At 39.2% G+C, this 27156-nt stretch overlaps 1 protein-coding gene across 10 annotated transcripts in view; it reads right to left on the bottom strand.

Moving 5' to 3' along the window:
- The window catches only part of SDCCAG8 (SHH signaling and ciliogenesis regulator SDCCAG8), a 249716-nt gene that overhangs the window by 56562 nt on the left and 165998 nt on the right, over positions 1-27156 (bottom strand). For 4 of the 10 annotated variants that reach the window (XM_032242401.1, XM_032242400.1, XM_032242406.1 and 1 more), the window contains exon 16: positions 22622-22753. In XM_032242401.1, the coding sequence (XP_032098292.1) occupies positions 22622-22753 (132 nt within the window). Of the gene's footprint in view, positions 1-10190; positions 10390-10430; positions 10459-11971; positions 13735-14863; positions 14869-22621; positions 22754-27156 lie in introns of those variants that run through there. The other 6 variants (XM_032242397.1, XM_032242405.1, XM_032242407.1 and 3 more) reach the window with 5 other exon arrangements.

Below are 27156 nucleotides of genomic sequence, written 5' to 3' on the forward strand. Positions count from 1 at the left end.
TAATAGGAATTAGACACGCATATATTGAGTAGGCTTTCCAAACGTGAAGATATACATGAAAGGTTATAAAATATTTTTTAATGGTGTACATACACATCAAGTTTGCTTTTGTCTCATTTTTACCCATCTACATTTGAGGAGATAAAAACGATGATAAAAAATATGATGATTTTAAAAAAGAAGATAAAAACGACTACAAATTCATTTAGTAAATGCCTTCTAAGGGCCAGGATCTGAACTACAGGCAAGAGATACACAGATGACCAGGGTATGTCGGGTTCCTGTCCTTAATTCATAGTCTAAACAAGTCAGACAGTCAGAGAATAATTACAGCGTCCTGTATGTTTGAGCAAAGTGCTGTCTGAACAAAGTACTGAGTAACACAGAGAGCAGGGCTCAGGAAGGCTGTACTGCAGATGACAGCTGACCTGGGTCTTGGGAAATCAGACCTCTCTATACAGGGAAGGAAAACGTCTTCCAGGTTACGGGAAGCATAGGGAAGAGCAGCTGGACTGTGAATTCTCAGAGACAAGGGTTCAGTCTTATATATATTTTCAACCCCTAAGCCTACCACAGGCCCCTGTTACCATTGTTAGAACTCAATAAATATCTGAGGAATGCATGTATGGAAAGTGAAAGAACTATAAATTAAATAAATAAATGAACAAACACCAACCTTCTTTCTACTTATATTCAGACGTGATTCCAGATTCCTGAGAAGGAAGAACATAACAACAGAAAAATCCCTTTTCAGAGCCCATCAACAATGAAAAAAAAAGATGTTTACTGTCTTTGTTTGTTACAGCCAGATTTAATAATGGACATAAGCAAGTCCTTCAGGACCTGCTTCTGTCTAAATCTGTACCTTGACAAGATCCCAGATGCCTGGATGAACCACACCTCAAGCGTCACCTGTGGATGACAATTCCCTTTGTTTAGCAATGCGGGTGCCCGCAGCAGCCCCAGCCATGGGCAGCTCTCCCAGCCCATGAGTTAGGAAGCAAGGGTTTGGCAACCATGCTGCACACTATAGCGCAAGGGAAACAAAGTGAAAATAAAACCACTGTTGGGACAGAAAGGGGGAAAGACGCTCACAACGCCATGCAGAAACTATTTAGCTCCTCTAAGAAATGCCACACGGAGCCGTTTACACACTTAGTTTGGTGGCACGTCTCCAACAACCACCCCATAGGGCAATTTGAAGCTCTTCACACCATGTCCTCTTACCCTTCTCTGTGAAGTTCTAAATGTTTACAAATATTTTTATTTATATTATCATTTTAATTATAACTTAAATTTCAAAAATGGTTAATAATTCCTAAGACTTATCAATGCTTTTAATATCCTAATGTACATTTTGACTCTCTAAAAGGTAGATAGTTTATGCAGTATGTCCCAAACCTAAGATGTCATGCAATCGTTTTTTCAAAGACTATCTGTGAAGGACTGACTGTCTCTAAAACACATTTGGAAAAATGCTGCCCCACCCCTTTGGGTCACCACACTGTAGCAAAGGAGTAAAGTGTGTGTGTGTGTGTGTGTGTGTGTGTGTGTGTGTACATGCACACGTGCACTATAATCATCCTGATAAATACTATGACCTAATTAAGGAAGAAAAATAGAATGGATGCTCAGACCCCTTTTCTCAACAAAAAACAAAAGGAAAAGTGGAAGGATTATATTCACTCAATTTAGAGAGAGAAGAGTTGTTCATTATCTATTGATTTGTTCATTCCTTATTTGGCAGTGAGACTTAATGCATTCATAATACCTTTTAAGAATGAGGCATGGGTTCTTTTTTTACAAGTCTTGGAGTCTTGTTTTGTCACCCAGGCTGGAGTGCAGAGGCACGATCTTGGCTCACTGCAACCTCTGCCTCCTGAGCTCAAGCGATTCTCCTGTCTCAGTCTCCCAAGTAGCTGGGATTACAGACATGCACCACCATGCCTGGCTAATTTTTGTATTTTTAGGAGAGACGGGGTTTTGCCATATTGGCCAGACTGGTCTTGACCTCAGATAATCTACCCGCCTCAGCCTCCCAAAGTGCTGGGATTACAAGTGTGAGCCACCATGCCCAGCCAAGCATGGGTCTTAATCCAAGAGTTTTCTAAACCCATTTGAAGCTATCTGCATTTTCAGCAGTACAGTCTCCTAAGAAAGCAGTCCTTCCATGACTTTGTGCAAGGAATAGAGCAGCTCCCCATCTGAGAAAGCATGGCTGCAGCCCCAAGCAACCCCAAACGGGCAGCAGGTCCTTTGAAAACCTGTATATGAGGTATATTCTCTAGGCAGAACACTGGCCACATTTTTATTGCCAAGTAGCTATGGAGAGTTTGTTCAGTATAAGAAAGCTCCACTGGTCCAGCTTCTGGGTGGGGTGAGGCTGACATTCTTAAGCCAGGAACAGAGAAAGCAGAAAGGGAACAGACAAAGTTCCCTTTCTTCTGCCTCCAAGTTGGCCTCTCTCTGACACAAAGAAAAAGACTGGCCAGGCGCAGTGGCTCACACCTATTATCCCAACGGGAAGTCAAGGTGGGTGGACTGCTTGAGCCCAGGAATCCGAGACCAGCCTGGGCAACAAAGTGAGACCCTGTACCTAAAAAAAAAAAAAAAAAAAAAAAAAATACAAAAATTAGTTAGCGTTGTGGTGCATGCCTGTGGTCCGAGCTACTCAGGAGGCTGAGGTGGAAGGACAAGCTGAGCCCCGCATGTTGAGGGCCACTGCACTCTGGCCTGGGCAAGAGAGTGAGACCCTGCCTAAAAAGAAGGGGGAAAGACAGCACATGGAGAATGCAAAGCAGATTCTCCTTAGGCAGTTACTTTGTTGTACATCCTTACTTGTCTGACTCTGGTAGTTCCTCCAAAGTACAGCAGAGGTTCTCTAAATGGAGCACCACTTACCCTGATCACCCAACAAACTAACACTTCCCCTTTCCCTCTGCCAAACACAGGAATGATGTGCTGTCCACGGAACACTCAGCACTATGGCCAATGACTGCTGCTCTCCACACAAATGACCGCTGTGCTCCCACCAGTTGTGCTCTACTTCCTAAAGTCAGCTGTGTTTCTTCCCAAGCCTGTGTGTGCTGCTTACATAAATGTAATTTCATGTTTGGTGAATTCAGAAGTATGACTGTTAAAAACAAGAGTTGCTGATTCTATGAAAACAAAGTGGAATGATGTAGAAACATTCAACAAAGCTGAATTCCCCCTTACAAAAAGTTTGTCCAATTAGATGTGCCTGAAATAAATGTAAAAGACTTGGTGGGCGAGGGTCATTAAAATAGCTAATTCTGCACGAAGGCTCCTTCCCAAGTGTCTTTATGTAGTCACTTGGTTTGGAGAAATCAAAATTGGGTGCAACAAAAGATGCATTTCGGGTGTTGTTTATCCAAGGCAAATAACATGGCATGCCAAATCAGGGATCCATACACACAAAAAGTATGTCTCAGCCCCACATATACACCTATGTCATGATTTTCTGACCTTTCAATTAATCATCCAACTCCTGGTCTTAGGGTCACTAGACAGGATAGCTTCTGCTAAACATCTGAAAATTATTTATATCCATTTTATATTTTCCTTTTCATCTAGTACTAGCCCATCTCCCTATTTCTGGAAGCATATAATTTATTGAGTGGGGGCCGGGTGCGGCGGCTCACACCTGTAATCCCAGCACTATGGGAGGCTGAGGCAGGCAGATCATGAGGTCAGGAGATCAAGACCATCCAGGCTAACATGGTGAAATCCCGGCTCCACTAAAATCACAAAAAAAAATTAGCCAGGAGTAGTGGCATGCGCCTGTAGTTCCAGCTACTCAGGAGGCTGAGGCAGGAGAATCATTTGAACCCAGGAGGCAGAGGTTTCAGTGAGCCAAGATTGTGCCACTGCACTCCAGCCTGAGTGACAGAGCAAGACTCTGTCTCAAAAAAAAAAAAAAAAAAAAAAAAGAAAAGTTATTGAGTGTGTAGAGTAGAAAACACTAAACCTGATATCAGAAAACAGATTCAAGTCATTACCTTGACTGTGGTCTTGGAAGTCACCTTATCTCTTTGGGTTTCGGTTTTCTTATCTATAAAATGTGGTGCTGGGGATGGGGATGGGAATGGAGGGTGGGATAGATGACAAGACATGAAGTTGGAATAGATAAATCTTTTAGGTCTCTTCTGATTCTATAAATGCCATTCTATGTAACCTGGCTCATATAAGACAGGCAGAGTTCCTGAGAAATTTATTAGTCTTTAGAAACACATTAGAAAAAAATATTTGGAAAAAGATATGTTATTAATGATGAGAATAAGTAAATTTACTTGAGAGAAGTAAACTTTTTTAGAAATTTTAACTTGAAAGAAGAAAATATAAAATTAACCATATACATAAATGATTTAAATAAGATTTCAGTTACCAACACAAAATAGAAATTGATAATCTTATAATTTGAGAATAACAAAAGATCTAAAAGATGTTATATCTTAAATGTCCATGCTATCTATAACAACAAACAAACTTTTAGAAGACACTATTCTTATTAATTTACAGTTCCAAAGTAGATCACAAAGTTGTAGTTCTGGGAATAGCATGCAATATAAAATGAAATAATTTTCAGTATTAACTGTAATTTCACTAACAACAATTATTGATTGGTGGAAATAAATTACCCAAAGAAACAAATGCCACTTTCTTTAAAATCTGTAGTTCTGGCAAGGCACGGTGGCTCACGCCTGTAATCCTAGCACACTGGGAGGCTGAGGCGGGAGGACTGCCTGAGCTCAGGGGCACAAGACCAGCTTGGGCAACACAGTGAGACTCCACCACTATTAAAATACAAAAAACCAGCTGGGCGTGGTGGCATGCACCTGTAGTCCCAGCTACTGGGGAGGCTGAGGCAGGAGAATTGCTTGAACCTTGGGAGGTGGAGCTTACAGCAAGCCAAGATTGTACCACTGTACTCTAGCCTGGGTGACAGAACATGACTCCGTCTCAAAAAAAAAAAAAAAAAAAAAAAAAGAGGAAAAAGAAGAAAATCTTTTAGTTCGGCAACAAAACAAAAATAAAGTTAAGCCTAAGACTTAATCTAAGTCACACTTGAATTCCTTTACTAGCAATATGGCTTGTCAAAAAAAAGTATTTCTAGATAAAAAGAAAATTATTGGAGCACGGTACCTAACATACTGTTTTGCTGTTTCTTTAATTTTAATTATTAATCAAAATGGTGTCTGAATTACCTTCTGTGCCACAAAAATTATACAAAGTAGGCTCACATGCAAACATAAGAGGTTTAAATCTAAGTACACATCATCCTTTCAAACCATTTGTCATTTGTCAGTGGGAAAAATAAAACAAGTGCAGTACTCAGTTTGTATGCTGCCTTGGAGTCTACATCAAGTTTTCTTTTATGATTCAGCTATTCCAAGAGTTCCAAGAGTCTGAAAATATTTCATTAAAAATTAATGTGTTATCCACACAAATGGCAAATATTGAAAACTAGGAATATAAATAAAAAATAATAAAAATAGTAAGTCTACTAATACTGAAGAGGAAGGAAGACAGGAGGGAGGAGAGCATGTGAAAGGGAGAGAGATTTTAAACATCCGGTTTCTATTCTGGACCGTTATGGAAACAGACAGACACAGCAAGCGGAAGCCAAATTTATTCTCGGGCTCTGACAGGATTTGTTTTCGATCTTGTCATTATTTTTACTATATTCTTCCTAATAATATTTCTCCCGTGTTCTAGATTTCCTGACCGACAATACCAGTCTCATTAAGAGCTTACAAATGAGAACTGTGGAGGATCCAGGCACACTGGTGGGGTCCAGTGCCTTGCGAGGCTGCTTGCTGGGGGTTTAAAGCTTTCCCAGGAACTCTTCAGCACTAAGGCACACAACTCTGTGTATGCACATGACCCCATCCTATGCATCCTCCCCAAGTCCCATTGAGTTATTTTCTTAGGACCTAACACACAATCTCTGGCAGAGCAATAGCTACCTAGTCTATCACAAAAAGGTGAAAATGAATGAATGATGCCATTTCACTAGTGCTGGTACAAAGGCAATACATTCTCCATGCATTCTCTTTGCCCTTTTTGTAAGAATTATTCCAAGTTAAATAGCAAGCAAGTACTTTCATTATTCCATCTTAAACCTTTCCATTTACATGCCACTGAGAGAAAGTTACACTGCTTATCAAACATGCAGCCACGGACACACACTGGTTCCTCCATCAAAATAAAACACAATAGCGCTCCTCTACACCAAAGATAATGAGGGAACTATTTTGAAAATATGAAAGATTTGTTTAACGCAGACTATAAAAACATCTCTTTGCATCAAAATAAGTGTCCCTCTTTATTGCATACTGATTATTTTCTATAGAATTTAAATTGTACATAAAATTATATTTGTGCCTTGTTTAATGTAAATTGATTGTCTCAATTATTGGGAAAGGATTTGAATTTTAATGGACTATTTTGCTGGAGATATGCCAAGCAAATCAGCAAAAACTCTAATAGCTCTAGCTGGAGGTACACAGCCAAACATTTAAATCAGGAGGAAGATGTGGTTCCAAGAATTGATCCTAAAGTAGTCTGAAAAGGTTTCTAAGCTTTTCTCCATGAAGAAGAAACCAGCTTTAACTTTCAGTGTTAGAAGATTCTGTGACTATGAGGCTGGCATTTGTTTTCCGTCTGAAAAAACAGGGAAGATCCACATGAGTGAAAAGAACTTTTGTGGCTATACTTTTTTTTTTAATGTTCTTTTTTTTCCTACAGATTAGGTTATCTATGAAAATCAGGGCTTTACCCTTAAGGTAGAACTGACGTGAAATCCCACGGCACTGCGTCATGCAAGTGCTGAGACACACGTGAATGGGACGCTTCGGTGTCTTTGGGACGCCACACCAGATTGGCTGTAGACGCATCACAGACACATGCCACATAGTTACTGCTTGACATATCTCCTTCTTATAATCCGGAGTCTATGACGTCAAACAAATCTCCTTCATTCTTACTAACACAGGCAAGAGCTGGCCTTAGCCATCTTGCTACCCAGGTGGTTGCAACATTTTTATTGTTAAGTTACAACCAGTGATAGCAGAGGTGTACATACACACCTGCCCCAAATTGCCAGCCTTCTACTAAAATCCTTTCCACAATTCCTCAATGATTAAGAAACACTGTTGATAGAGAGGTAAAAATCACCTCTTGGTGTGATATGATGAACTATTCATTTACACAGCAAAATCTACACCTCATTATTAACCATCATGAATTCATTTTGAATGCTATCAATTTGAGGTATTTTGTAAAAATACAAAGCTTTATTATAATAATTTCCATCTTTAAAGACCCTCTTTTTGCCATGGAAAACTGGCAGTACTAATGTAGACACACATATAGGTGTTACAACAGCACAGAGTATAAACTAAGCTTCGGGCCAGTGAATAAAGATTTCTTCTGTTATTCATCCAATTTTCCTGAATGAATTTCTATGATGCTAAAGAATTGGGCTCAACATAAGGCATTTCTTTCTATAACAAGATTCAGAAAGTCTAGAAACGGTCATAAATTATGATCAATGACAGTTGTGATTCTTCCTATGTGCTGGTCTGACTCATATAAAACAATCTCAATGTTAAGATGTTCAAAGTCTGTATAATATATCTGTACCTATATTTACATAAATAAATTTTTACAAACCTAGAGTGTTCTGACAACTAGATTTTTTTATTAAAATTCTTTGTTCCCTAATTAGTACATGTCAGATTTTAGATAATAAAGTCTATCCATATGAATTTGAATAAAATGCTACTCCTAGGCCCACCATTTATCATTTCACTGTAGAAGAGCATCAATTCTGATCACGGATTTCCTTCCAGAAATGAAGTGGGTATTCTAGAAATGAAGACACAAAGCAACAGGACCGTGAAAGGAGAGCAGGAAAGTAATGTAAAATCGAGGGGAGTATCAGACAAAGAAAAAGATAAAGAAACAACAGAGAAGCAGCATGGGCTGGGTAGAAAACAATTAAGCATGAACAGCACGTTTGGCATCTTAACGCCCATCCATCCCCTGTACCCACATTTGTAGAGGACTGTGTGTGAGCTTCACTTAGCAGCCAGAGTCAGCAGTACATCAGCTAGATGGATGCCTATTTTCTTTTAATGACACATTTGCCTAGCATATAAATATTAACATTTATGTTGAGTGGAAAAGAGTGACTCAAAAGCCACTTTAATGCTGTTTTTCTATATTCACACAAAATGCCTTTAAAATACCTGCTGCTTAAACTGCTATATATTTTCCATAGAAAAGAAGGAGAAAATGGTTCTGCCCATGTCATATACAAAATAAATTATTTTATGGATAATGGCCGTTTTTAAACCAATTAATTTCTAGACAAGGAAAGCCCAGAAAAATCACTAAATATCATCAAGATATTATACAAAACCGAACATTCGCTTTAATCTCCTAAAGTCCCATCACCAGCAGGCTGCATGCTACACATGGCCAAAACAATGTACAAAATTGCTTTTCCCCCTTAAACATAGGTATCCAACTCAACAAAGGAAAACACTTTTCAGAAGCACTAAAGGCGGTGCTTGCCTTATGTAATCACTCAGAAGTTATTTTGTTCAAAATTACCAAAGAAATGTCAAAAAGCCATAGTATCCCACAAAGCAGTTAATTCATTATGTTTGATTGAGTCTAGATATCAATCCTTTGTGCAGCATCAAAGAGCCAAAAGTGCACAATTAGAACACTGTTGCCTACAGGGCTCTACACAGCGTCAACCCCACGTCAACGCCTTCTAGCCATTTCCCAGAATTCCTGGACTTCTTCCTGAAACTGACCCACAGGCTCTCTGACAGGCACACTGAACTGCCCTTCCCAAGTCAGGTAACAAGGGTCTGCCTTGGAACAAAACCTCTCAAAAGCAGCTTGAAATTGAGTGTTTCCCAAGACAAAAGTGGGGTCCTGTCTAGCAGCAGAGCTTATTTAGTTTTAAAGGAAGACTTGCTATTTAATGTTTTTCTTCTCTTTTGGGTTAAATTTAATAATGGCATATTATTAATTTCAATTGCAGAATAAAACTGAAGAACTTATTATTTTATTTAAAAAAAAAATACATTGTTTTGTGTGCGCCAGGCAAGCTCTAAGCTCATTTAAGCCACATAACCCTATGAGGTGGGAAACTTTTCTGTTCTCTCTCCTATAGATGAAGCTGCTGACTCATTGAGGGGTGAAGTAACTTGCGCAAGGTCAACAGCAGGTTCAGTGGCAGGACTGGCATTAGAACCCAGGCAGAAAGCTCCAGAAACTGCATATTCTTAACCAGTATGCACCATATGCTCCATTAGCAATTAAAAAGTGTTTTTAAAAGCTCATTTAGTCTTGCTATAACCTAGGAAGTTTCCTAAGGGCACATTAGTCTGAAAGGCCCCTAGCAGAGAATTTGACTCTTAGATGTAACAAACACTGTCACTAGCAAGTTGGAATGGGAAAATCTGCCAGAGAGCTTTGTGGACTGGGAGTCTGGAGACCTGGAGTTCAAGCCCCGCTGAGATGCTGGCTTGCCGGGGAAACTCAGGCAGGCACTGCAGCTCAGTAGTTAAAAGCACATGGACTCCGACATCAGAAAACCCTGCATTCCTAGACTCACAACGCCACATATTAGCTAAGCAGCCTTAGGTAAGTTACATAACTTCTCAGAGCCTCAATTTCCCCCTCTAAAAACAGAAGACAATAAAACTATCTCAACAGAATAGCTCCAATGATTGTGTGTGTGTGTGACAGACTCTCGCTCTGTAACACAGGCTGGAGTGCAGTGGCACAATCTCAACTCACTGCAACCTCCACCTCCCGGGTACAAGGGAGTCTCCAGGCTCAGTCTCCTGAGTAGCTGGGATTACAGGCACCCGCCACCACACCCAGCTAATTTTTTTTATTTTTAGTAGAGACAGCGTTTCACCATGTTGGCCAGGCTGGTCTTGAACTCCTGACTTCAGGTGATCCACCTGTCTTGGCCTCCCAAAGTACTGGGATTACAGGCATGATCCACTGCACCTGGCCAGATGACTAAACTTAAAATGGTAAACTGGGTGCAATGGCATGCACCTGAGGTCCCAGCTACCTGGGAGGCCGAGGTGGGAGGATTGTTTAAGCCCGGGAGGTTGAGGCTGCAGTGAGTCATGATCGTGCCACTGCACTCCAGCCTGGGTGACAGAATGAGACCCTGTCTTAAAAAATAGAAAATAAAATAAAGTAGTCACCAGTATTGTAACACATGATCACACACTGTTTTCCATTCTTCCATGCCTTACCTTCCATTCCCTCACTCTCACTGCCCACGGACTGTAGCCAGAACATTCGTATATAATCCTTGTGCAGGTTCTAAGACAGTAGAAATGAAGAAATTGGCAAAATCTTTATTGTAGTCACTCACTTGGTTAGTTAACATATCTTAAAACAGACATGGAGAGTTACAAACCAGAGAAACGTCAAAGGAATGGAAGGAGTTGGATAATGCCAGCAAAATCACTGGCGAAAAAGTCAATAAACTCAGAGATTAGAAACTACACCAAGTTAAAGATGGGCCGTGATAAGCAGAAAGTTATCAGGAGCCACTCTGGCTCACCACGTATGAGAAAAGGCTCATGGCACTGAAAAGGCTAACATCACAGAAATGTCTTTCGCCTGTTTAAAACCCTTTGAAGGGCCCTCTCAGAATGTTCGGAATAAATCTTAAACATGTTCATAGGGTTCAAGAGAAAGGCTCTTCCAGGTCTAACTTCTGAGGGTTCCACCTCCTACTAGGAAGGAAGACACACACACACACACACACACACACACACACACACACCCCAACACACACACACACACACACACACACACACCCCAACACACACACACACACCCAACACACACACACACACCCCCAACACACAGACACCCCAACACACACACGCACCCCAACACACACACACACACCCCAACACACACACACACACACACACACCCCAACACACACACACCCCCAACACACACACACACACACCAACACACACACACACACACACACACACACATACACACACACACATACACTCCCACTCTAACAATGAACAAAAGCCAGGTAATCTTGAAAGTCATATATTTTTCTTGAGCCAGTCAGGGAGCTGAGGTTGCAAGATAACTAGCTAATGTAAATTCTAAAAGGCGACACGTCTCTCTGAAGACAGAACACTTGAACCATTCTATCTTTGGCACAGCATGGAAAGGGGAAACAGCGACTGTAAAAGCAGATAAAAGGAAAGCAGCCAACATTTTAATGGGTTCCTAGAGTGTGGGCTAGTGTGCCAGCCTGGAATCCCTGGGGGCCCCAACAGGAGGATGAGAGAAACCTGCACTCATTCTTGAGCACTGTGCCACAGGCTTCCTTCCACGGGATGCTCACAAGAAAGATTGGAGTCACGGCAAAAAACCCGCGAGCAGCTTCCCCACTCCAAGGTGGGGCATAAGCATGCCCACTGCCCACTGACTAGACTCAATATTTTCTATGAAGCAAAAGCCTCAAGCTCCGGGAGGAGGGGCAAGAAACCTTCTCAGGAAGGTGGCCATACATATATATGGCAATAACTTCTTAGCTACAACACCAAAGGTATGATCCACGAAAAGAAGTTGATAAACTGGATTATATAAAAATTTAAAACCCTGTTCTGCAAGAGACAATATCAAGAGAATGAGAAGACAAGCCACATAATGGGAGCAAGCATTTGCAAAGGCCACAACTGGTAAAAGGACTATTATTTAAGTTATTAAAAGAACTCTTAAAACTCAACAGTAAGAAAATAAAACCTGATTGAAAAATAGTCAAAAACCTTAAGAGACGCCTCACCAAAAAAGATATACAATGGTAAATCAGCATAAAAAAATGCATCCACATATGTCATCAGGGAAATGCAAATGAAACAACAATAAGATATGATTACACACCTATTAGAATAGCCAGCATCCAGAACACTGACAACACCAAATGCTGGTGGGGATGTGGAGCAACAGGAACTCTCACTCACTGCTGGTGAGAACACAAAATGAAACAGCTACTTGGGAAAACAGTCTGGTGTTTTTTTAATGAAACTAAACATATTCTTAACATACGAATCAGCAATCGTAGTCTTTGGTACTTTCCCCAAAAAGCTGAAGACATCCACACCAAAACTTGCACATAGATGTTTATAAGCAACTTTAGTCAAAATTACTAAAACTTGGAAGTGACCAAGATATCTGTCAGTAGTGAATAAATAAACTGAGGTACATCCAGACAATGAAATATTATTCAATACTAAAAAGAAATGAGCTATCAAACCATGAAAATACATGAAAGAAACTTAAATGCATATTACAAAGCGAAAGAACCCAATCTGAAAAAGCTACATACTGTGTGATTCCTACTATATGGAATTCTGAAAAAGGCAAAACTATGGACACACTAAAAAGATCAGTGGTTGCCAGGGCATGGAGTCAGGGAGGGATGAACAGGCAGAGTACAGAGAATTTGTAGGGCAGCGAACATGATCATATCGTGATATCATACGGAGCATGTTTAATGGTAGATATATATCATCATATGTCTGTCCAAAAACCATAGAATGTACAAAACCAAAGCTGAACTCTAACATAAACTATGACCTTTGGGTGATTATAATGTCCCAGTGAAGGCTTATTGATTGTAACAATTACACGACTCTGGTGGGGGTACTGATGATGTGGGAGGCTATGCATGTAGGGGGTATATAGGAAATCTTTGTGCCTTCCTTTCAATCTTGCTGCAAACCTAAAACTTATGTTAAAAAATTTATTTAGAGTGTTCCTTATTCCTAACTATGCCGAAAATATTATTTTTAAAAAGCAACTAGTTAAATGTATCCCTCTTGAAATTTTATTTGGTGCTCACACTGAAAAATTTTACCACCAAATAGAGGACACACAACCACACATACACACACATTCACACGTTCACAAACACTTAGAACATCATAGGCATATCCCGAGTTGTGATCCAAAATGTCGTTCCATAAATCAGTTGTTGAAAATTCAAAAGGCATTTTGCCTTAGAAATAACATTATGTAAACATGGTATTTTGGTTCACAGACTAACTTACAAGAGTCAATTTAACCTATAATATAAATAAACAACCATTCAGAATCTAAGTCTCTGAAGTTCCTGCTACAATCCTAGAATCCAGAACAGAGCTCAGCATGTATTAAGGGCCTAATAAAGATGTTGAATGAGGATACGAATGAATAGTAATGTGAAACATTTGTTGAGCACTAACTCTGTGCCAGGAACTATTCTAAAGAACTTTTTATGGAATATTTTAGGCAATTTTCACAACCTTACAAGGTAGCATTTTGGAGATAAAGAAAATGAGGAAGATGAAGTTTACGATTAAGGAATTAGCTCATGACCATGCAGCTACAAAGAAGTAAACTGAGGAATGCCCAGAGAACTTGGTTTTAGGATACATACTGTTAAGTACGATGCATACAATCTCTTTACTTTTGGCTTTAAGTCTTAAAAACAAAGGACTAGATCCGGAAGGTAGATAGCCCAAAGAATGTAAGTTCCATATGGACAAGGCTGTCTATGTGTCCTGGGATGTGTCCCAAGCACATCAGCAGTGTATAATAAGCACTCAGTAAATATTTGATGAATAAATCTAAGGGTATCTTTTTCTTTTTCCTGGGTAGTGCGCCTATCCTAAGCAAAAGTGTAACTTACAATTTCTTTGACATTGTCCTAACTTTGTACACCTCCTTTTCCCATCGACTATTCTCCCCAGTGATCAGTTACAGCAGCTGCCTTGTCCCAGCAAAGGTAACCACACAGCCTGCTTTAAATAACTCATTATCCATTCCCAGATCAAAATTCTAACTCCCAAAACTCTCCTTCCACAGGGCAGCAAAGATCCCAACTTATCAGGAGGGTAGCGATCTGATCTGGCTTTCCCACTAAAGTATAAACAAATGTGGCTTCCAGTGCTTTCAGGGAGTTCTCAATGCATACAACTGGCTTACAAGGGATTGCTTGTGAACCCCAATTGGCTTATAATTTTTGAACAATTTGAAAAAGGATAAACTTTTCTAAGTGATTTCTGGTATTCGCAGCTTCCTGCTTTCTTCTATGTGATGCTCTCAGATTGTCTGTTGTTAGACCCCTTAGGTGAGACAGCCTGCCTAATCCAAACATGTCCATGGTCCAGTGAAACAAACTCTAGGGAGAACAGAGGAACATTCTGAAACAAACGAGATGTAGTAAGATTCTTTTCTAGCAACGTATAAATCACTTACCATTTCTTCATAAGAATATAATTTTATATTATAAAATAATTATATATAAATCTAATTTTGTTAATCTGTTCTTCATAGTATGTTATCAGTTATTTAAAAACAAAGATTTGCAAGCAGCACTTCATCAAAGGAGTGCCTCTCCACAGAAAATTGGCGAGGTGGTGGTAGGAGGTGGGGATCATATCTCTGCTTTAGCAAAACAGAGAATGGATGATTCATTTCTGAATTACAAGTCATATGGGACTTGAAATGCAGTTATTGGGAAACCATTACACCACTGATGGAAGTATGCAATACTACACCATAGGGCGTTAACAAAACAATCCAAACAAGCTAAATTGTGATGATGAAGCTAAATTAACAGCAATTTATAATTAAAACCAAGCAACATTTGAAAATGAAGATGAGTTTCGCATAGTGGATCACACCTGTCATCCCAGCACTTTGGGAGGCTGAGGCGGGCAGATCACCTGAGGTTGGGAGTTGGAGACCAGTCTGACCAACATGGAGAAACCCTGTCTCTAACTAAAAAAAAAAAAAAAATACAAAATTAGCCAATCATGGTGGCACATGCCTATAATCCCAGCTACTTGGGAGGCTGAGGCAGGAGAATTGCTTGAACCCAGGAGGCGGAGGTTGTGGAGGGCCGAGATCACACCCTTGCACTCCAGCCTGGGCAACAGGAACGAAACTCCACCTCAAAAAAAAAGAAAGAAAATGAAGATGACCTTAGAACAACACTGATAACCTAGTAATAATTAAAATCCCTTCCCCAAATTATCAGTCAAACCAGCAGCGCTTATGTTATGCTGTGCAAGCTCTGATGGGTGTGGTGGTGGCCAGTAGAATATTGCATTAGCATTCTCATTAAATTGTTTTGGCTTATAAAAACCAAATTTCAGTACTTTTAGATTTTTTACTTAACAGATTTTGAAACTGTCCATAAGAATTGACAAAAACAGCTACACCTCGGGGTGAGTCTTCTGCTCATCACTACCCAGGGAGCTTAGGTCTACACCTTGATCACTTTCCTAAGCAAAGGATAAACAACTCAAGACATTTCCCCAGGGACAGTGGAAGTTTTTGACCATACATCCCAAATCTCATATCAATAAAACAGAGAGAACAGGAGATTTTAAAAAATAAACACTTTAAGGGCAGCCAACTCCTGTCCAGCCTGCCAAGGGAGGCTGGCTCCCCAGGAGAGCCTTTCTCCTTGCATCTGGGTGTCTGGAAGCATGGAAGCAGCCAAGAGTGACCTCCCAGGAGGCAGCAGGTGCTGTCGTGGCTCCTCTACACTGCAAGCTTGCAATATTTAGCTCAGCCCAAACAAAGAGGAAGTATGCAACCACAGGAGTGAGGCAGAGTATATCTTTTACATCTTTGTGTCTCCTGGCCTAGCACAGTGACTGGTACAAAACAGATGCCCAATACACACAGAACAAAGTCCTCAGGTCACCTTTCCAGGACCCTATCCACAAACCTGTATTTATCAGCCCATATCAGCTTTTCTGCTACAGCTGCGGCAATGGCAGAGGAGGAGGCAACCCTTTCCCCAGGTCACCACCATCTCCCGCCCAGTGCTCGGTGCCCCAACCCGTCTCTCTTCTCTGGAATCTCATACGCCGCACTGTTTCTGCCTCAGCATCTCCAGAGTTCTTTTGACTCCTCAAACCCCCTTCATAGGAATACATGGAATTTATTAAATCATTTCATTATTATAGATAATAAAAAGGAACTTTTTAAGTAAAAACAATTCATTTAAAATAAGCATAAGTTTGAATTTTTGTAAAATTTTAATTTTCCTGTGCAATAAATAATGCCACTATTTCATTTAGATAAATTAAATCCACAGTGAATTAATTATAAAAGAAAAAGGTACCATTGGGTAATAACATGTCTTCTCACCAAAAGATACTCTAAAACATAGATTTAAATTTAAACCCATGTTATAAAATCAATAACAAATAAAAACAATTTCATCATTTGTTTTGAAATGTTTGTTTTTTGAACGTAAAATTCAACTGCTACTCTTATAGCTTTCTCTCTTTTTTTTTTCAATTTTCCCTTTTCTTTAAACTTTTAAATTCAGGGGTATGTGTGCAGGTATGTTACATAGGTTAACTTGTGTCACAGGAGATTGTGAACAGATTATACCTGTCACCCTAGTATTAAGCCGAATGCCCATTAGTTCTTTGTCCTGATGCCCTCCCTTCTTCCACCTTTTCCCGTCTGGTAGGACCCTGTGTCTTCTGCTGCCCTCTAAGTATCCCTGTGTTCTCATCGTTTAGCTCCCAGTTATAATGAGAACATACGGTATCTGGTTTTCTGCTGCTGCACCAGTTTGAAGGATAATGGCCTCCAGCCCCATTCACGCTCCTGCAAAAGACTCTTTTTGCCTTTAAATTATGAGATAAAGATTAAGATTTCAGGCTTCTATTTTCAAGCACTTTTCTGAAAATAGTAGATAGTGTTAATTCCCCAAATTAAAATGTCAAATTAGATACAAATCAATATTGTATTTTGTATTTTTAACACTGGCTTTTGAAGAATCAAATTTATATCACAATCATAGCACTTATGGATTTGGTAAAGATCATCCTAAGTCTAGTTTAGAGAAGAAATATCTATTTAAACTCATTACCAGATTGTTACACTTTGATCAGAAGCTTCATGTCTTTAGACAATGGTTTTTATGGATATAACTTAAACAATATATTACTGTCCAAAAAGGGAAAAACTCCCACAACACCGTGTAACAGACGAAATACCCAGGGTTGCTGGGAGCTGGTGACCGTGGGCGCCCAGGTGAGAGGACACAGGTGCTCAGCAGGGCTCCACTGGCTCTGTATACACTGGGGGTTTTCACATGGTTCTATCTTCTAGGGAGAAACATGTGAATTGATACCGACTTTAAAATAAAAACAGAAAAAAAAAATTGGCACCACCATCTTCAACATGAATTCCCTGGACTGCCTTTGTGGACACCAGGGGTTCCAAACCACCAGCTGAAAATTTAACTTTCTTCATTTTCACAACTTTAATGATCTTTACAATCAAAATTTAATGCACTCGCATCTACTCCAACTTAAAACAAAATATTCCCTGCTCCAAAATGCCCCTCCCGATACATTCCCACCACCAGTGTCTCTTAAATCTCACTGCCCTTTGTGGCCAAATTTCCTGAAGAAGTGCTTTACATTTGCTAACTTTTCAATTCACTCTCGTCTTGTTTCTGCCCCCAATCTTCAATGAAATTTGTTTTTTAAGGTAACCAGTGATGACCATGCCATTTTCAGTCTTACACAGCTGCTCAGCAGCAGCTGGTGGGGCACTTCCTCTTTCCTGAGGACTGCCATCCCTGGCATGCATCATAAAGCGCTCTCCCATTTCCACTTATTTCTCAGGTTGCTTTATTTCAGCTCCTTTTCCCAACCTCTATGTTTCCTTTAAAAACATTAGTGTTCTTTAGGATCCGGTAGGACCTCCCTTCTTCTTATTCTGGGTGACTTCATTTACTCCCAAGGTTTCAAATATCTCTATAGGCCAAAGGAGATTTCCATCTCCAGTCCAGACCTGTCTCCTGAGCTAAGCCCCTTCTGTACGCCTGCTTATTCAACCTATCCACTAAAACAATGCATTTGAGCATTAAATTCACGGCCAAAACTGAGTACTTGCTCTCATCCCAAACCCAGGACGTCTCAACCACAAACCTGCTTCTTCAGAGTGTTACCTAGTTCTCAACAAGTAGCAGCACTAGGCATCCACTGCTCATGTCGGAAATATGGGTGCCATCCTTCTCCACCCAGCACTGCCAATCAATAAAGTCCTGTTGGTTCCACTTCCTATACATTTCACCAGTGTTTATTTTTCCCACCATTATTACCACTGCAGTCCAAGTATCATCATTGCTTGGCTAACTCCTCCAATAGTTTCCTAGTTGGTCTTTTTTTTTTTTTTTTTTTTAGATTAAGTCTTGCTCTGTCACTCAGGCTGAGTGCTGTGGTGCAGTCTTGGCTCACTGCAACCTCTGCAACCCAGGTTCAAGTGATTCTCCTGCCTCAGCCTCCTGAGTAGCTGGGACTAGAGGTGCCTGCCACCAGGCCCAGCTAATTTTTGTATTTTTAGTAGAGATGGGCTTTCCCTATCTTGGCCAGGATGGCCTCGACCTCTTCACCTCATGATCCACCCAAACTGCTGAGATTACAGGCCTGAGCCACCATGCCCCGCCCCTAACTGGTCCTGAGTAAACAACGGCTCCGCTCCAATCTGTTATCTGCTCTGGAGTAAGAATGCTACTTTTAAAATGCGAATCTGATCACATCTCCTCTGGTTTTTAAAAAATCTTTTGATTTCTTCCCATTAGTAATAAGATAAAATAAAAGATCCGTGGTTAAAAAGCATAAAGACCCTGCCTTTAGGTCTGTCCCGTGCCTACCTCTCCAGCCTCGCTGTATACCATACTTTCTTTTCTTTATGTTAAATACACAGTTCTTGCTCTTCCTCAAGAGTACTATGCTTTCCTATCTCAGTATCTTCCATTTTACAGATTTTCTTTCTCTAGAATAGGAGTCAGCAAAACTTTTTAGGAGAGGGCCAGGTAGTTCCCCAATTCCCATGCTAAAAGGCTAATAATCTAACCCAATTGCTTACAGATTCAAGTGTCATGTTCTCATTGAAACTTTTCTTAATCAATGTTAAGTCCCCTGCTGGGGACAGTGGCTCACACCTGTAATCCCAGAGTTTTGGAAGGCCAAGGCGAGAGGATGGTTTGAGGCCAGGAGTTCAAGACCAGCCTGGACAATATCACAAGACATGGTATCTACAAAAAAAATTTTTAAAATAGGCTGAGCATAGTGGCTCATGCCTATAATCCCAGGGGAGGCCCTGAGGATCACCTGAGGGTGGATCACCTTAGGTCAGGAGCTCGAGACCAGCCTGGCCAACATGGCGAGATATCATCTCTCCTAAAAAATACAAAAATTAGCTGGGTGTGGTGGCAGGCACCTGTAATCCCAGCTCCTTGGGAGGCTGAGGCAGGAGATTTACTTGAACCTGGGAGGCGGTGGTTGCAGTGAGCTGAGATTGTGCCACTGCACTCCAGCCTGGGTGACACAGTGAGACTCTGTCTCAAAAAAAAAAAAAAAAAAATAGCAGGGCATGGTGGTTATGTACCTATAGCCCCCTACCTACTCAGGAGGCTGAGGACGGAAGATCATTGAGCTCTGCAGTTCAAGGTTACACTCCACAGCCTGGGCAACAGAGTGGGACCCTCTCTTAAAAATAACGGAAAAAAAAGATAAGTCCCCTTATTAAATGTACTTGTACAACAAAATTATTTCTGCTTCACAGAGCAGGCCATTATTGTACAGTTGGCCCTTAAGCAACATGGGGGTTAGGAGTGCCAACCCCCTGCACAGTCAAAAATCCATGCATAACTTTGACTTCGCTCAAACTCAACTACCAACAGCCTACTGTGGACCAGAAGCCCTGCTGATAACATACCTGGTTGATTAACACATATTTTGTATGTCATATGTATCATACACTATATTCGCACAATAAAGTAAGCTAGAGAAAATATAAAGAAAATCATAAGAGAAAATACCTTAACAGCACTGTATAGTTACATATTGGTGTCATAAGTTTATACTATCTGTTTATAAGATGAATCATCTGAATTGACAGGCAACTGCAGCAGCAAACTTCAACCTAAGCTACGTAACAAGCAATGCAACTTCTCCTTGTAATGTCATGACTTTTCTCTGCTTCTTGAAAGTACTTCCAACATCACTAGTGGTACTTCCTGTGGGTCCCACAGTGTTATTCAAAGGTTATGGTATTGCACTAAACATGGTGAAAAATACATAAGAACTGCAATAGATCACTTTTTATGGCAATAAGCAATTTACTGGAGAGAGCAACTGTTCACAAGGAGATGATTTGGTACACACAGCATTTTAAGTGAATACTTACAATACTTGGGCTCCTCGCAATAGCAACAGGAGGTGGTTACAAAATTATCACAGTAGTACAGTGTGTACTACAGTTAATTTCATGCAGTTATGATTTAATACTGCATATTTACATTTCTCTCAACTGCAAATGGTACCATGTATGATCTGTGTTTGTGTAACTTTTGATAAATTTTAACTTTTTATAGTAGATTTGCATATATTTTACGGTAGTAAATGATAAAGACCAGTATCTATAGATATTTTATGTATTCATGACATACCTAACTTTAACACTTTTTTTTCATTATTTCTAGGCTACATGGTCTGCAGGTTTTTTTCAAATCATTGCACATTTCCAAAAAATTTTCCAATAAATTTGTTGAAAATAATCTGTGTAGAAGTGGCCCCAGACAGTTCAAATCTGTGTTGCCAAGGGTCAACTATAATTAATTAGGCAGTTGTGAAATTCTTTTGTGAATATCCATCTTCCCTATAAGGATGTAGGCTCTATTAGAGTGGGAACTATACCTACTTTGCTATTTTATTCCAGCATGTGGTAGAAAATGTGACATCTAGTAGCAATCAATCAATCAATCAATCAATCACTGTTGAATGAATGAATCAATAATTTGCTGCCTGACCTTCATTTGGCACGTTTATCTTTCTTAGCCTTAGTTCTCCATCTGGAAATGGAGATGATAAATATAGCTACTTTCAAGGTTGCTTCAAGGTGCATACAGAATGTGTGTGAGAGCATTTTGGGAACTCTAACGCAATACACAAATATAAGAAAATACATGGAAACATGCCTCAGTTGCATAGGACTGGGGCAAACTATGGCCCAGTGGCCAAATCCTCTGGCTCGTTTTGTTGCTCCTCTAGCTAGCTAAGAATGGTCTTTACCTTTATAAAGGATTGTGAAAAACACAAAACAAGGAAGACTATGCAACAGAGACCACATGCGGCCTGCAAAGCCTGAAATATTTACTCTCTGGCCTTTTACAGAAAAAGTTTGCAGACCCCTGACCTAGAGAAGTGCCTGGGCTTCAGTAAACACTTTAACAGTGAATGAATAATTATTACTTCGCAAATATATCCATATGTTGGTATTGTGATAACTGACAAGCAGTGCCATTTTCTGACTGCCTGTCTTCCATTCAATAAAGCAAGCAATAGATGTAAAAATACCTCTCCCCTCCCCAGGATAGTATGTTTACTTTACATTTTAAAAATACAAGGAGTCTACAAATAGTTTCATTTCCTTCAATTACATCAGGAACTATTTTTGTAACAGAAAAGGCATGGATGGCTGGGGAATGGCGTGGGGATGGAGAGCTGGAGGCTGTGCAAACCATGTCCACTGGGAGGGTGACTGCTATCGCCGTACAGGTGATTGCTGTGTGGAAGTCCAAGTCTACAGAAACCTATTGACTGCCTGTTGTAAAATACCGAGATTATTTTCTCCCCAGGGAATCCATTATCACACAGAAATTAGAAATGGCACATGGATAAAAAATAATAAGAGGCTGTGTTTATTGCCAAAAAGAAATCCCCAATACTGCACAAAAGGAAAGGATTCTGGAGTCAAAAGATCAAGATTCAAGTCTGAACTCTACCACTTATTCCATCTGTCACTTTGAGCAAACCTATTAGCCTTTCTGAGCTGAATTTCTTCATCTAGAAAAAGTGGAATAATCGTTGATGACATTTAGTAGGTGGTCTTTATGAGCCAAGTGCTTTACTATATTTGATCTTTCTATTAAAATGCAAAGTAGATGTTATTAGTGCCAATATATAGGTGAAGAAACAATCACTCAGAGAACTTAAGTGACTTGCTCAAAGTAACACCACTAGAAAGGAGCAAAGGGTTTGTTTGCAGTCAAGTTCTGACTCTAGCAATGCTGTTAGTGCAACCTCTGATAAGATATTTAACCTCTTTAGACCTACTACGTGCTTTACCTTACAAAAAGCACATAAAGCCTAATTTCCAGAAGAGATGATTTGAAATTCCTCACTATTATAATATTGCCAACTTATATCTTAAAGGAAAATGGTTTTCCTCCCTTCTTCCACATCAAATCTAATTCTATGACTTCAGAGAATAGCAGAAAGAGGGTGTGCTCTCCTCTTTGTGTATAATGACAACCTAAATTAAGGAAGCATAAATACCTAAAATAAAAGTACTAGATTTTGAGCATGTTCGCTGAGTAGCATAATGATGATGAACTCTGCTTATTCCATAGCAATTCCCCTTCTGTTTGTAAACCAGACACATTCAGCCACGGCACATGAGTTGATCATTAAACCTGGATTACCTTTGCTTCATTGTCTCATGTACTCTTCCATGCTGGACGCACTGTTCCTCCAATTCATCATTTCTTCTCTGTAACTTTTCCAATTTGTCATATGTATACCTTTTTTCTTGACTGAGTTGAGCTATTTCAGATCTAGAGAGGTGAAAACACAAAAATGATAGATGTTGAAGGTTCTTATTACTAGGGCATATTGTTATTATATAACCTTAACATTACCTTAAACTCTGTACTTAAACATAACAGTATAATGACAACTATATCCTTTGCAAAAGAAAATATTTCAGAAATTTCAAGACACGTTGTAAGACTCAAGTGTTACACAGAAAAAGGAATAACAACTTACTCTAATAGACATGGCTTCCCTAAGGAACAAGACAAAAATGATAATGATCAAATCTCTTTTTTAAAAGACTATCATTATCATTCATTTAACAAATACTTACTGAGTGCTTATTCTAGGCCAAACACGATGCTGTCAGAGAAGAAACCCTAGGCCTAATTTCTATATCAGCTTCTTTTAATTAACATAACCAGTGTAACGGCACACAGTTAAAATAAAAATAGTTCTGTAATAGTTAATTTTATGTGTCAACACGGTTGGGCCATGGTGCCTAGATATTTGGCCAGACATTATTCCGGACATTTCTGTGAGGGAGTTTTTTAGATAATATTAACACTTAAATTAGTAGACTTTGAGAAAAGCAGATTACCCTCCATGTGGGTGGGATTCATCCAATCCGTGGAAGGTCTTAATAGAACAAAGAGCCTGGGTGCAGAGGCTCATGCCTATAATCCCAGCACTTTGGGAGACTGAGGTGGGAGAATCACAAGGTCAGGAGTTTGAGACCAGCCTAGGCAATATGGTGAAACCCCGTCTCTACTAAAAATACAAAAAATAGCCAGGCATGGCAGTGGGTGCCTGTAGTCCCAGCTACTGGGAGGCTGAGGCAGGAGAATCACCTGAACCTGGGAGGCGGAGGTTGCAGTGAGCCGAGATCTCGCCACTGCACTCCAGCCTGGGCGACAGAGCAAGACTCTGTCTCAAAAAGAAAAAAAATATATATGTATATAGAACAAAGATTGACCTTCCCTGAGCAAAATAGATTTCTGCCTCCAGAGTGCCTTTGCACTTAAACTCCAGCACTTCCCTGGGTTTCCGGCCTGCCTGCCTACCCTGAAGATTTTGGACTTACCAAACCTCCACAATTGTCAGAGCCTGTTCCTTCAAATAAATCCATGTCTACCTATCTCCATGTCTATCTAGACGCAGACCTAGATATACAGGTAGATAGATCAATAGACTGATGGAAAGATATCCAGTTAGATCTATTTCTCTAAAAACCCTGATTAATACAAGTACTAAAAGGCATACTAATGAAACACAGTGGTCTTCTGTCCTCTGACCTCCAATCGCAAAGCAGTGACAAATACTTGCAATTCTTATACAGCAATTTCTTTTTGTATTTACCTTTATATTTGTAAGTATGTTTATACCAGCTCCTGTTCCATCAATTAAGAAATTTCTATTGACTTTCTATGGTAGATGAAGATTAAATTCTTTTCCATGCCCCTTTCCCCTCCTTCTGTCTCTAGCTTGTCAATGTAATTACCAGTATTTCAGTTTGGGTTTCAATTAATATTTGTATTTATATGAAAATGAATACTTAAATATTGGCCTTTGCTATCCATGTGGCATCTTATGATGCCATGTGCCTTGTGTACGTTTATTTTCTCCAAATTAGTAGGCTTTAGTATAGCATAACTGGGTGGCAAGACACCCTTTCTCATAGAAGATTCTCAAATATCAGTATCTGTCATTTTTTCTCTCTGGACACTGTTGCTCAAGAGAAGGATTTTCGAGTTTCCTGCTGTTGTGTACAACCCTGTCAGAGGTCCAGACACTGGTTGGAAATAGAGGGGTGAGGATGTTACCTATATACTTTTTCTTAATCCTTCTACTCTAACTTTAGTGTCTCTGTTTTAACCACAGCTCTCTGGTTCAACCTCTTCCAAGAGAAAGCCCCTAATCTTCTGTGTGGAGGAGGGGCAGGTACTTGGCTGCATGTGGTGAAGGTGGAACCGTCAATTTTGGTTTCAAACTGATGATTTCCTATGTTCCACCCTTCCTTTCCAAGTTTTTCTGAAACTCTGAAAGCAGCCCAACTTGCTTCACATATACATATACCCCTCTGTAGGCATTTAAGGTTCGCCTTTACCCATTCTGCTAAGTCGGGTACGATTCCCCTCATCTTCTTTCTGTCTTCATATATTTCATTGTAAGTCAAAAATATCTCCTTTGGTGACAGCTGATATTCTTCCGGAAATATCCTGTCTTTTCTGTCTTAGATGACAATCCAAGTCTCAAAATCTGAAGATCAGAAAGATGTTTATCCAAGAAAAATTATATTCCTTTCCTTGTATTAAGTAAACTCTAAATTACTGCCTACTGCCAGCATCTCCTCATGCACTAATGCCTAATGAGTTAGAATGGAAAGTTTAAAACTCTTGTATATTATGAGTCATTTTCAGGTTAATGATTGGTTTGTTTCCTGAAGACTCCTGATGTAAAATTGATTCCTTTCAAAAAAAAGGATTCTTCCAGTAGGCAAGATAGCCTTTTCTTCCTGGTCAGGAAAGGATTTGGATTTGCTAATGGGAATCTCACCTTAAAAATCGTTCATCCCAAGGACCAAGCTGCTCACACACATGGGGGGAAAACTCTGGCTTTTAGTTCACCTGATTCTTCATTTTGTTTTCATCTTGGTTCAAATGTCATCCCAAAGGAAGCTTGCCCTGATTAATATCTTGCAGTTCTCAATATGTCAGCACATTTTTTGAAGCTACCTCTAGCCTTTATGCATACATTAGCTTATAATTTATTCTTTTAAATTGTGCTCTGTGCCTTGTCTTTCCCACCAGATTCTGTATGAGAGCATGGATTATCTAATTTTCAAGCTCAGCTCAAGTGCTCAACCTACATTTGCTTCTCCTTGTAAGAATCTACCCATATTTGAAATAGACTAAAAGGAGTTAATAATGACTTACGTTTCTCCTTTCAGAATCACATGTAATACAAAGTAATTTAGAAGCAGTTATAATAAATTTTTGATCTGGTATCCCTTCCAATATTAGTATCTCCTATCATACCACACACTAAAACAAATTCCAAAAGAAGAAAAAAGGAATCCTTAAGCCAGATTAGAAAAAAATGCGGAACACTGACCTATTCTCAGGCACTTTCTAAACCAAAAGGCACTTTTTAAAAGAAAAATCACAAAGAAAAAAATAAATTTCACAATATTAAAAATACAAAACTTTTACACATAAAAAAATCGTATGTTGGAAATACATAGGTTTGTGTGAGAGTATTCATTGTACCATGGTTTCTAGAAACAATCTTTCTTTGCAACCCATAATCTGGAAACCTAACTAAGAAAGCTATCAATAGAAGCTTGGTTACATAATTTATTATTCTGATAATGTGGCTATTTGTGTTATTTATTGATCTAAAACTATAACATATTGATACAAGAGAAAACATTAAAAATCAGCATGTATGATGTGATTTATGTGATTTCATTTTATAATTTAGAAAAATATTTTGACATGTATACCAACTATTAACATTGATTATTTCTGGATGGTAGGATCAGGAATGTTTTCTCTGTTCTTTATTCATTCTTTTCTATACTTTCTAATTTTTTTTAATAGATATGTATTTATATTTTTAAAATAAATTCATTTTGATTTTGAAAAAATATCATAATAAAACAAAGCATAGATGTCACTTGTGGGAGAAGGAGGTTGTATGTGGAAGGAACAGGGAATATATGGGAATTCTGTACTTTCTGTCCAGTTTTGCTGGGAACATAAAACTGCTTTAAAAAATAAAGCTTATTAATTAAAATCAATGTAAAGAACAGGAAAATATTTATAAAAATAAGACAAATAAACATTAAAAGCATCATTTAATGAAACACTAACTGTACTCTCCATCAAAATTCCAATTAAAAAGTATAAGAAATATTTAAAATATCTACAGAAGAAACACAAATGATCAGTAACATTTATAACATATTCAATTTTACTATTATTCAAAAACTAGCACAACAAAACCAGATACCACTGCCAAATATTTACTGCATGCCTACTCTATAACAAATACTGAAATCCATCCTTTAAAGAACTCAATCCTATAAAGTACTTGTAGAGGTTTATTTTCTTTTCTCTGTGAGGTAAATATGAAGTTTAATGACTTGCCTAAGGTCACCCAAGTAGCCAAGCCCAGATACAAATACTACTTAGTCCACCTCTAAAGGGGTAGTTCCACCCACTGTGCAATATTGCCTCGCATTCTTTTTTAAAATATCTCACTTCTTCGTTATGTTATTTACTAATATGGCTGCATATACCGTGATTAGAAGTTAGTGTGGTACTTAAACAAGGTAAAACACATTAATACCCTTAAAAGGTTCCATAGTCTTAGACCAGCAATTCCCTTTTAGGAAGCTCTATTAAGAAAACAATCAATAATG

The sequence above is a fragment of the Sapajus apella genome, unplaced genomic scaffold (genome assembly GCF_009761245.1).
Source record: "Sapajus apella isolate SASKATOON/1434 unplaced genomic scaffold, GSC_monkey_1.0 scaffold49, whole genome shotgun sequence".
Classification (NCBI taxonomy): domain Eukaryota; kingdom Metazoa; phylum Chordata; class Mammalia; order Primates; family Cebidae; genus Sapajus; species Sapajus apella.